General features: G+C 41.4%; 2 protein-coding genes across 2 annotated transcripts; one reads left to right on the top strand and one right to left on the bottom strand.

Moving 5' to 3' along the window:
* Positions 1 to 279: 279 nt before the first annotated feature.
* On the bottom strand, positions 280 to 5,268 carry LOC140817302 (uncharacterized). Its single transcript, XM_073176943.1, has one exon. The coding sequence runs from the start codon at positions 5,266 to 5,268 to the stop codon at positions 280 to 282; it is 4,989 nt and encodes a 1,662-aa protein (XP_073033044.1).
* A 2,236-nt stretch (positions 5,269 to 7,504) lies between these two features.
* Positions 7,505 to 9,494, top strand: LOC140816513 (protein RGF1 INDUCIBLE TRANSCRIPTION FACTOR 1-like). Its single transcript, XM_073175840.1, has 4 exons — positions 7,505 to 7,773; positions 7,885 to 8,082; positions 8,393 to 8,608; positions 8,746 to 9,494. Exons 1-4 carry the CDS (start codon positions 7,771 to 7,773, stop codon positions 9,007 to 9,009), a joined length of 681 nt encoding a protein of 226 aa, XP_073031941.1. The 5' UTR covers positions 7,505 to 7,770; the 3' UTR covers positions 9,010 to 9,494.
* The last annotated feature ends 3,190 nt before the right edge of the window (positions 9,495 to 12,684 follow it).

The raw sequence follows: 12,684 nt of genomic DNA, 5'->3' as shown, positions 1-12,684 counted from the left end.
TAGCAATATCTAAGCATAATATTTGCGAAGGTGATAAGCATTCCACGGCCTCTTCAATTTCTTCCCTGTCCCGTCTTCTAAGTAGTAGGCACCCGAGCTGAGCTTTTCCACCATTTTAAAAGGCCCTTCCCATTTTGGATCGAGCTTTCCGACCTTCTCTTCCTGAACCTTCTTAAAGACTAAGTCCCCCACCTGGAAGCTCCTCTGAATGACCTTTTTGTTATAGGACTGGGCTATGCGTCTCTTGTAAGCTTCCATTCTTATGGCCGCGGCTTCTCTTTATTCTTCCACGAAATCCAAGTCTGCTGCTCGTCTCTCATTGTTTTGCTCATCATAGAATGTGACGCGAGGTGACTCTTCACCGATCTCCGCCGGAAGCACGGCTTCATTTCCATAGACTAGGCTGAAAGGCGTCTCCCCCGTGCCTATTTTTGGGGTGGTCCTGTATGACCAAAGCACGCTGGGGAGTTCCTCCACCCAATTACCTTTCGCGCTCCCGAGTCTGGTCTTCAGGCTCTGCACTAAGGATCTGTTGGTGACCTCCACTTGGCCATTGCATTGAGGGTAGGCCACGGAGGTGAAGTGCTGCTGGATCTTCATCTCTTTACACCAGGCTTGGATCCGGCTTCCTTGAAATTGCCTTCCGTTGTCGGATATCAACTTCCTCGGGACCCCAAACCTGCAGACGATGTTCTTCCAGAGAAATTTGAGTACCTCATTTTCAGTTATCTTAGCCAAAGCCTCAGCCTCTACCCATTTTGAGAAATAATCTATGGCTACGAGCAAAAATTTTTTCTGAGCTGGGGCCGGGGGAAAAGGTCCCACAATGTCGATCCCCCATTGGTCAAACGGGCAAGCCGCCACAATACTCTTCATTAATGCAGCTGGTTGATGTTGGAGCCTACCATGACGTTGGCAGCTGTCGCATGAGATGACGATGGCTAGAGCGTCTTTTAACATAGTGGGCCAGAAATATCCGGCCAAGAGTGCCTTCCGTGCAAGAAAGTAAGGCCCCAAGTGATTTCCACAACAGCCTCCATGTATCTCCCTCAGTACATAGTCAGATTGCTTGGGACCCAAACATTTGAGGAGAGGCCGAGAGGCTGACCTCTTGTAAAGAGTTCCGTTAACCATTACAAATCGAAGGCTTCTTCGTTTCATCCTGTAAGCCTTCTTCGGATCTTCGGGGAGCACCCCATCTTTCATGTAATCCAACAACTCGGCGCGCCAGTCATTTTCTTCGTGTTCAGGAGATGGGTAGTGCACATAAGGGCTTAGCTCTACTTGGACCACCACCTCTCTTGATTTCCAGCTGTGGAGCGAGCTGGCCATTTTAGCAAGGGCGTCGGCTCCCTCATTCTCCTCCCGGGGGATCTGCTTAAAAACCAATTCTGTAAAGAGTTCTTTAGCTGCTTCCACTGCTTTTACGTATTCTATCAATCTCTCATTCTTGATGTCGTAGGATCCATTCATCTGGTGGGCCACCAGCTGAGAATCAGAGAAGATGTGGACCCGAGCAGCTCCGACCTGCCGTGCTGCTCTTAGACCCGCTAAGACCGCTTCGTATTCCGCCTCATTGTTGGATGCCCTAAAGTCTAGTCTCACGGCTAACTTTAGTTCGTCCCCTTTTGGAGAGATTAATAACACACCAACTCCGCTGCCTTCATTGGTGGATGAACCATCCACATAGACCTTCCAAAGGTCTTCCATCTCCACATGCAAAGTCTCGGCCAAGAAATCGGCCAAGGCCTGCGCTTTGATTGCGGTTCGAGGTCCATATTGAATGTCATATTCTCCCAATTCCGTGGTCCACTTTACCAACCTTCCTGAGATATCAGCATGAGTCATTATCTTTCCGAGAGGGCTGTTAGTGAGGACCATAATAGGATGAGACAAAAAGTAAGGTCTCAGTCTCCGAGCCGTGGTGATCAAGGCCAAAGCAAGTTTTTCCACTGTCGTATATCTGAGCTCAGCTCCTTTGAGTGCATGGGATATATAATATACGGGATTCTGCTCGGTGCCCTTTTGTCTGACCAGGACTGAGCTCACAGCTGCTTCGGTGGCTGATAGATAAACATACAACTGCTCCCCTGCTGATGGCTTTGCTAGTATCGGGAGCTCAGCCAGATATGTCTTCAGGTCTTCGAATGCCTTCGTGCACTCTGCATCCCATTCAAATTTTTTGGCCTTTCTGAGAACTCGGAAGAAAGGCAGACTTCGGTGTGCCGCCCTCGAAATGAACCGTGATAAAGCCGCGATTCTTCCGACAAGCTTCTGGACCTCTTGGAGATTCCCAGGAGGTGACATGGATTGGATGGCCTTTACCTTCTCGGGGTTGGCTTCAATCCCCCTCTCTGTTACCATATATCCCAGGAACTTTCCGCTTTTGACCCCAAAAGTGCACTTCTGTGGGTTTAGCTTTAACCCATAAGACCTCAGAGTGGCAAAGGTCTCACGGAGGTCGGCTATAAGGTCCGCCGGATTCTTGGACTTTACCAAAATATCGTCCACGTAGACCTCCACATTCCTTCCTATCTGAATTGAGAAGACCTTATCCATGAGCCTCTGATAAGTGGCTCCCGCATTTTTTAATCCGAAAGGCATCACCACATAGCAAAACGTCCCTTCGGAGGTGATGAAACTCACTTTGTCCTGGTCTTCTTCTGCTAGGGGGATCTGATGGTATCCCTGATAAGCATCCATCAAACATAAGTACTGATGACCTGCGGTGGAGTCTACCAGTTGGTCAATCCTCGGCAAGGGGTAACAATCCTTTGGACAAGCTTTATTAAGATCCCTGAAGTCGACGCACATTCTCCACTTTCCCGAGCTCTTGGGGACCAGGACAACATTTGATAGCCATGTAGGGAAAAAGACCTCCCTAATATGTCCTGCCTTAAGGAGTTCGTCTACCTGTTCTTTTATTACCTTGTCCTTCTCGGGACCAAAATGCCTTTTCTTCTGTTTGACTGGCCGAGCTTCAGGAAGAGTGTTGAGGTGGTGCTCCATTATCCCGGGGCTGATCCCACGAAGCTCTTGTGAGGACCAAGCAAATACATCAACATTAGCTTTCAGACAAGCCAGCAGATCATGCTTAATTTCAGGATCAAGATCAGCCGCCACCCTGACACTCCGTTGGACCCCTATTTCCACCGTTTCTGGCTCCTCTTCCGAGGTGAGCTGAACCTCTCTTCTGGAGGTCATATTTGGTTGGGCCACAATCATCCCTACCTCTGTCCGAGATCTTTTGACTTCTTGCCTTACCTCATCCACATAGCATCGTCGAGAGGATTTCTGATCCCCCCTGATGACTCCTACTTCATTCCCTACAGGATATTTCAGCTTTTGATGATAGGTAGAGCTTACAGCTCGGAAGTCGGCCAGGGCAGGTCGGCCAAGTATTCCGTTGTAGGAAGAGGGGGCATCCACCACAGTAAAACATGTCATTTTTGTGATGCGGTGAGGTCCCGTCCCTAGGGATAAGGGGAGCATGATTTGCCCTACAGTTTGGACCGCAAGTCCTGTGAAGCCAAATAAAGGCGTAGAGATATGATCAAACTCGAAACCTTCCACTTTCATTTGGTCCAGGGTTCTTTTGAAAAGAACGTTAACTGAGCTTCCGGTGTCAACAAAGATTCTTGCGACGTCATAGTTGGCGATAGTAAGAGTGACCAGTAAGGCGTCGTTATGAGGTGCCATAACACCTTTCATATCATCTGGCCCGAAGCCAATGATGGGGTCATCTTTGGGGGCAAGGTCTAACCCCATATTTTCCAATCTCCGACCATGAGCTTTACGAGCTCTGCCTGAATCTCCGTCAGTGGCGCCGCCCGTTATCATATGAATTGTACCTCTGGTCGGATCATTAGCAATTTGCTGAACCTGAGGGCCTTGATGTTGCGGGGGGTCATCTCGACCCCCTCGGTTGGGTCGGTTCTCCCGGGTTTGTGGCCTCTGATTCACCCCAGGAGGTCCTCGATCTCGTCTATCATCTCGGTACCTTCCCTCTGGTCGGGCTAAGAGGTTCTTCATGTGAGGGTCTCTCTGCATGATCCTTTGGACCTCCTCACCTAATTTCTGGCAATCATTCGTAACATGGCCATACTCTTGATGGAACTCACAGAACTTATCTGAGGGAGGTAAACGTGGCCCCTTTTCAGCTTGTTTTGGGCGCTCTAACTTTCTTCTTTCTTCGCAAATTGCCATGGCTCTTTCCAAACTCATGGCCAACGGGGCATAAGGGAAAGGTCCAGGACCTCGGCTCCGTTCCTCTGTTCTTTCTGCAGGCCTTTTCCTACTTGGTTCCACTTTCTCTTTGCCCTTATTTTTATCATCGGGTCGGATATCCACTCGCCTTTGCCTTTGTGCATTCTCAAGATTCACGTATTTCTCAGCTCGGCTCAGGAGCTCATCATAACTTTGAGGGGGTTTCTTGACCAAGGAATTGAAAAATTGTCCCCCTCGGAGCCCTTGCGTGAAAGCATTTACCAAGGTTTCTGTTGCTGCAGCTGGGACCTCCAAGGCCGCACTGTTGAATCGTCTAATGAAGTCCCTCAGCGAATCTGTATCTCCTTGTTTCAAATTGAATAGGCCAAATGAGGTTTTCAAGTATTTCTTACTTGTAGCATACTGGTTTATGAATAGGGTGCTGAATTCTCGAAAGCTGGTAATGGAATGTGGCGGGAGCAAATCGAACCACCTCTGGGCGGGTCCTACTAGGGTGGTAAGGAAGACCCGGCATTTGACCCCATCTGAGTATCGATGAAGCAAAGCAGAATTATTGAACCTTCCAAGGTGTTCTTCGGGGTCAGTACTTCCATCATAATCCTTGACGGTTGGTTGGCGGAAATTAACGGGGAGGTCTTCATTCAGTATCTCGAGGGAGAGTGGGCTTTCTCTGTCCAATACGGGAGGTCGGCCCCCCATTCGCCTGCCAAGCCTCCTGACTTCCTCCCAAATGGCTTCCATATGGTCGGGAAGAGGGGGAGGAGGAGGAGGAGGAGGAGGAGGTTGTTGTGGCGGTGGTGATGGAGTACGATTTCGACGGAGGGCCTCATTTACAGACCTATTAATTAACTGGGCCAATTGGTCTAGACTAAGATCAGCCACACCTCGGCCTTGGCCACCTCCGGGAGCCCGGTCACCATCTGCATGGCCCTGGTTGCCACCTCCTCGACCTCGGTTACCATCTGCATGGCCCTGGTTGCCACCTCCGCGACCTCGGTTACCACGCGCAGGGCCTGTTCTTATACCTGTTCGTCCCCACATGTCTACGTCTTCTCAGTAATCCCACAGACGGCGCCAATTGATATCGCTGAAATCGGTGATGCTAGCTGGGAGGTCAGATCCCTGCTTGGAGAGCTCGGACCAAACGTTTGAACGCTGTCTGGGAGGTCGGATCTTCACCTTGGGAGCTCGGATCAGACACCTCGAAATCCAGAAACACAAACAAGAGTGTTAGAAGGGGGCCGGAAGGTTGTTCCGGCGTAGCCCCTCCGACGCTCAAGTCAGAAAACTGAGAGAGAAAACTGTGTGTGCAAAGAGAATGTGAAAAAGTATGAATGAATAAAATAATGAAATGAACCTGATATTTATAGGGAAACAATAGAGTCCTAGTTTTGGTAGGATTGGATCCTCAGAATCTTCGGAAGATTTGATAAGATATCGTGATAGATTTGCTTAGATCTCCGATGGGCTTTGCCTTTCTGGGCTTTGATCTGGGTGGGCTACGCGCTTATTGTTTGAATAAGAACTCTTGTGGATATGAGTCCGCCTGATGCTGGGACCTCCTGGGAGCTCGGCTCGGGAGCTCGGCCGGAGAGTCTCCAATTGTCCTTCTATCACCTTCTGGGAGGTCGGCTTGGTTGGAGGTCGGCTCGGTATAGGAGGTCGGCTAGGGAGCTCGGGTAATGCATCTCCAATCGTCCCGATATCTCTATGTAGGAGGTCAGCTCGGCTTCATGCGGGGAGGTCGGCAAGGGAGGTCGGCACGGGACCTCAGCCGCCCTCTCTGATCGACGGTCCTGCTGTTTTGGGAGGTCGGCTGGGATGACCTCCCGGATGACCTCCCGCTGATGACTTCAAGTGCTCCTTTGAGTGCTGGGCCTCCCTCGAGATGGGCTATCGGGAGCGGGCCGAGCCCATCCTCCATCCGGGGGTATCAGTTATAATTTTTTAAAATCGAATGTGTATCTGTAAAATTATTATTATTGGAATTTTAGTTTATCAATTATAACATACAAAGATAATGAGAATCATGGATTTCATTTATTTGCTATGGAATTATTATTATTATTATTATTAATATTATTATTCTTGTTGTTGTTGTTGTGCTCACGATAGTGGTAAAAAAATGATTAAATATTTTCCAATTTAATTAAAAACACACAATAATTCTACCTAATTTTTAATAATTCGTGCTTTATCATATTCTTGAAGACAAGTTATATTGTCACTAAATTATATGTAGAAGAAGATATGGCTAAAATTTAGATTAAGGCTCTTCCCTTTATCACAATCAGCGAAGTTAGGAATTTGGATTATGACATATAACTAAACAATTTTTTTTTACTTGCAGAACAATTTGTTATAATTGAATAGATTTCATCTCAAATTTATGTAAAAATTTGTGTGAGACGGTCTCACAGATCGTATTTTATGAGACATATATCTTATTTGGGTTATCTATGAAAAAATATTACTTTTTATTGTGAATATCGGTAGTGTTGACCTGTCTCACTGATAAAAATTCGTGAGACTGTCTAACAAAAAACCTACTCTCAAATTTAAGACATCCATGGCAAAATGAGTTAAAAATGTAAAATCGTATTTTTATTTATTTAATACATAAATATATGAATATAATGGCCCTATCAATCCTATCATACTCCGCCATTGAATATTAATTTTCGCTCTTGCATGCCTACAAGGCGATATAATTATACATTGTCACTTTGCGAGTTCGTTTTTCTTTATTTTCATTCACATGCGTTCACGTAAATTACTAGAACTCCTCGTTAAAGTTCAAATTCAGCTCGAATTTGGTAAAAAAATCGACTCAAATTTTATTGAAGCATGTTTGAGGTAAAAAAATATGAGAGCGAAACTCGATCTAAACAATAAACTTGGGGATTTGTATTTCTGTTGTTCTCCGTATATATGAATAGTGAGTAGTATATTGCACGGATAAGAAGTATCCCATAAGTTTAAACATCCAAACACGGCCTTAAGAAATAATTAATATCATGTTCCCTACCCAATAATAAAAGAAGTCGTATGCACTAATTAAGTGATAAGGCCAAAGCAAGAATATGTTACACATGAAAAGGAGAGGCAACGAGAGATACAAAATAAATAAATATTAGAATATAAAAAATATATAATAATGAAATTAAAATAAAAGGAAAGAAGGAGGTCAGTTCCTTGCATGCAACGTATCTCCAGGTTCAGCCTCGGGTTTAGGTTCGGACACAGCGACACTACGAGAGGATAAGAACGATTCATCCCTCTATGTTTCTCTCGCCTCCACTTCTACAAAACTTTCCACTCCACAGCCACCTTTCTTCTCTCTCCTAGAAAAACCTTTACTCCATTGTAGAAAATCACAGCATTCCACACACGCACACCGCACTTTTCTCTAAATAGTACCTTGGCAACTCTATTGGAGACGTCTGTGTATTCGGCATTTAGTATATTACCGAATCATTCAAGCTGGCGATCGATAATCAAGAAACGGCTGTCCGTGAAATCAAGCCCAAGAATAGGAGAATCATGGTAATTTCATGAGCTCTTGATTGATGTCCATTTCGGATTGTTTTCGTGTGTATCTTTTGTGGGTTTTTTTTAATTTGTTTCTTGAATGGGGGGTTTCTCGGTTTGTTATAGGGAGCTGGAGGACCTGATGATGAGGACAACCGGTGGCCGCCATGGCTGAAGCCTCTTTTGAAGGAGCCCTTCTTTGTTCAATGCAAATTTCACGTTGATTCACACAAGAGTGAATGCAATATGTACTGTTTGGACTGTATGAATGGTCCTCTCTGTTCACTGTGTCTGGCTTATCACAAGGACCATCGCGCAATTCAGGTATAATTTCTTGTTTCAGAATTCATTCACCTTTTTCAATGTTTTGCCCCCCTTTCACACTATGGATTTCTTTCCCTTTGTGAATGGATATGTTTCCTATGTTTCTTGGCAATTTGGTTTTGTTTTATCTATGTTACCCTTCTTCTTTCAAGATTTCTTCATCCTTTATAGCGTTGACTTGCAAACTGAGATGAAGTTGTCAAATTTATCCCTTTTATAGCATTTCCCATTCGTTGTATTGCCTAATCGGATGTTAGGATTAATGGGTTTTTATAATTTTGTACTTATTTATATTTATTCATCTAATCAGATTAGGAGGTCATCATACCACGATGTTATCAGGGTGTCTGAAATCCAAAAGTTTCTTGACATCAGCTCTGTTCAGACATACATAATCAACAGTGCTAAGGTTGTTTTCTTGAATGAAAGGCCACAGCCTAGGCCTGGGAAAGGCGTCACCAACACCTGCGAAGTCTGTGAGCGGAGCCTTCTTGATTCCTTCAGGTTCTGCTCTCTCGGTTGCAAGGTACATATAATCCCATTTATTCTATTTCAATATCGAACCTTAAAGTACCCCGACTCCAAACTCTCGCATTAATCATGGATTGAGACGAACTTTTTTTTGTGTCACTAACTTGGTTTTCATTACATTTATTTCCTCAGATTGTCGGGACATCGAGCAACAAAGATATCCAAAAGAATAAGCTGTCGCCGGAGAAGAGAAGGCTACATCCAGCGGCGGCGGCGGATTCAGATGACTCCGAAAGCAGCAGCAGCAGCACCCACGTCCACGGCCGGAGCACCAACAAGCTTCCTAGCTTTTTCCCATCAACGCCGCCTCCTACGTCTGCTAGTTACCGAACCGCCAAACGAAGAAAGGGAATTCCCCATAGAGCCCCAATGGGAGGACTTCTGGTCGGAATATAAAATTCCTGAATTGCCCCTCCACAAAATGAAAATGACCTTTTTTCCCCATCTCCAATCATACTATAAAAAAGAAAAGGAAGAAAAAGGATTGACCAAAACCTCACTCCGTGGCCGAGTTATAGCTCTTCTTCTTCTTCTTTAAATCTAGGGGTGCAACATTGTAAATAGAGGCAATATTAAAAATATAGAATGTGAAATATAGTTAGGCAGAAGCCAAAGTATGTAGAAATAAGAAATAATAAAACAATTACCTTAAGTTTGATATTATAACATAAAGCAAAATATATTTAAGTGTTGGCCTGTGAAATCTACTTCCATCTTTTTAGTCCTTTCACAGGTTACAGTGTGGTTGTAGATGATGGCTTTTTGTTTTATAATTTTGGCCTCTTAGTTTATGGTCAATGGACAAAATTGTAAATGTGTAGTTTGTGCGTTAGGGTTGTGTTCGTGTATTTTAAAAATGAAAGGAAGTTATCTTTGCGCTACTACTACATTTTCGTGTATTTGCATGGCAGTAACTGTTACTTGTTATAATAAATTCCCCTTTTTAAATATAAATAAATACAATGGGTTTAAAGGATTTATTTTTTTGGATTCTGCATCCATTTAGTTAAATTGTTTTTCTAAGCCCATGGTCGATAATCCATGTTCAAATCATAATTTTGATCAACTATTTAATTAAGAAAATGATCTCTTTCATATAAACGAAATATCTTACATTTGTTATGGGTAGGAAAGAGAGAAGAGTTTAACACATCAGGCGGGTCGGCAACTCAAGATTGCATGTAATCAGGTCCGGTAATAGTTTGAATATCGGATTGTTGGTTATAACGTACATGGTTTCATTTTAGTGGAATGTGGAATCAAAAATAAATTGCTTTAAATGTTTATATTAAGTTCGGAAATTTTCAGAAATGATCTTTACATATATTTAGAAAATTGTTCGGCGAAGGAAAAAAAATTGAGAAATCAAAGAAAAAAAAGTCATCTAGTAATTTATATTGGGTGAAGTAGTAGTTAGTCTGCCGTGACATCGGTGGTTCATGCCGGAGTCGAACCGTGATGGTGTTAAGTGGACGAGGTGGTGTGGTACGAATGCTATTTTTGGAACGTTGACTTGTCGAGCGTCCTTCCAATTTGGCGGCGGCCGTGTGTGCCCGGTGCCAGACGACGTCGTTTCTCGAAGTGAGAACGTGTCAAAGCGTAATTGGTCAGAGTAAAGCCACGTGCCTTTGTTTACTGGAATCAGAGTGTTGGTTAAGTCAAGCCATCCTTTGATGAATAGAATATATATTAGATATTAATAATGATAATGATAATGTGGTGATGTTTCTTGGTGGATTGGTCCGTTGATCATTTTCACGGTGGAGATTAAGTTCGAAATTGTCGCCGGATGTAGACATTTCTCATTTTTTATTTTATAAGAAGATTTTTTTTTTAGTGATGAAGAGTCTAAAATTCGACTATTTCTTTGGATATTTCTCTGATTTAAATATATATATATATATATTTATATATATATATATATATATATATATATATATAATAGAAACACAAAATTAATTTTGAACCTAGAACCCTGATTTTGCGATTAATTTGACCAAAATCAATTAAAATGGAGATCTTATTTATCCGTGAATTGAATTTCTTTCCACCCACATTACATATGTGCAACTAATTACTTGTGTTTTTTGTACTTTTTGATAATTGTCAAAATACCAATATTGTGCGTCGTATCACATTTTCTTTCCTGTACTTTTACTCTTCGATTCATTTCAAGAATTAATGCCATTTTTTTTTGTTTAAAAATTTTATGACACAATATGATATTCAGCTTTAGACTTTCGGCATTTAATTGAGATAGTTGGGTGTGGAAAATTGGAAATATATAATCTATGACACAAATTTAAGTCAAAACTTTTATTACGATCAATTAATTATGAGCCCCTATTTCGTATACCCTTGTTATTACTTTCTTTTTCTCTCTTTATTTATATATATATATATATATATATATATATATATATATATATATATATATATATAGACACGTGTATTTGTATATATTTATGTACGTATAAGTTGAGCTTCGGCGGCTTGCTTGTTATTAGCATGTTCAAATTGCGAACAACGTGTGTCCCCCCCGTGTGATAATGGTAATGGTCGGAAAGCCAGATTGGAATTATATGCCCCCTTCAAATGTGCTACATGGCCTGCAGCTTTTCCTTTTTAAAAAGTTAAAATTTTCGATTATATAAATTTAAACTAGATTTTGCGATCAATTATATAAAATTACATATTATTTTATTATCCCATTCAAAATTGTATTTTTACATATAAGCTTTTAAGAGTAATCAAAATCTTATAATAAAAGTGTTTTCTTGGCTGATTAAGATATATTGATTATTAATCAGTAGAAAAAGTTTTTATAAATCTCAATTAATACATTGTCCCGGATTATAAAAATCTCATATTTTCCATATAAAATGATATTATTCATAAATCACACTTATCTGGATCCCAAAAAGATCCTCATTTTTTTTTAATATTAGTATTTATTCTTCACTATGAAAGGTCACATTCAAAAAACTTAATTTGGATCCACTTTGATGGCAAGTGAAAATCCAAGTAGGAGCACTTTTAAAGTGGGGGAAATTGTGAATCGTGAATCTCATTTTCAGCACAATCCCTGATTGGCTACTTTCCTGCCAAGCCATAAACAATAAAGTATTATATTTCTCATGCATTATATGGGAAGTTGAATATATTCCCCACCAATTTAAAAGTCTCCTATTTTCCACTCGGACCGTTTCTTTAAGCTGGAAAAAATGATGGGCATTGGTCTAAATCATTAGTCAAGTTGCATGAGCCTTGCCACTCCACACTTTGTTCAATTATTGTCCACTATAAAATTCAATCCCCGTATACACCAATTTAGCAATTCTCGACGTGTTCCTTACTAGCTACAATTATTCTTGTGTCATATATATATCAAATGTAAAATATGTGAGGATTTTAATTGATTACATTGTAAATATATATTGTATGATAAAAAAACAGAAGATGTCGTAATAAAGTTGTAGAGTAGATTTTTTGTGAGACAGTCTCACGAATCTTTATCTGTGAGACAGGTCAACACTACCGATATTCACAATAAAAAATAACACTCTTAGCATAAAAAGTAATATTTTTTCATGAATGACCCAAATAAGAGATTCATCTCACACAAGTTTTTGCCAAAGTTTTATCCCAATTTTAGGTCTTTGTATCTACTTACTTATCAAGATATTAATGGGTTGGTTCTTGAGTGTGGCCACCAATATTACCTACTTCGGAATAGGAAATTGCTCCAGAGTTCCTTCTAGATCAGTGTATTTGTCTTTTTTATTACGTGGGAGTTGTGCGATATCACACACACATCACACACACTTATATATATATATATATATATATATATATATATATATATATATTTCAGTATTTTTGTAAGTATTTTACAATAGATAATAATATAATATAATAGGAAATAATTGTATGCTCGATATTTAAAAGAAAATTTTAGTTGTTGGTCCGAACACATTGTCACTTGGTTCAATTGACTAACTAGCGTGGCCATAGTTAAAGCTAGTGAAAATGATCTTCGTGTTCCATACTAGAAAAATCTTGATTTGGTTC

Source organism: Primulina eburnea, chromosome 16 (assembly GCF_022965805.1).
Source record: "Primulina eburnea isolate SZY01 chromosome 16, ASM2296580v1, whole genome shotgun sequence".
NCBI classification, from domain to species: domain Eukaryota; kingdom Viridiplantae; phylum Streptophyta; class Magnoliopsida; order Lamiales; family Gesneriaceae; genus Primulina; species Primulina eburnea.
The sequence above is the reverse complement of the archived record's forward strand: the minus strand, read 5'-3'. Positions and strand labels throughout refer to the sequence as shown.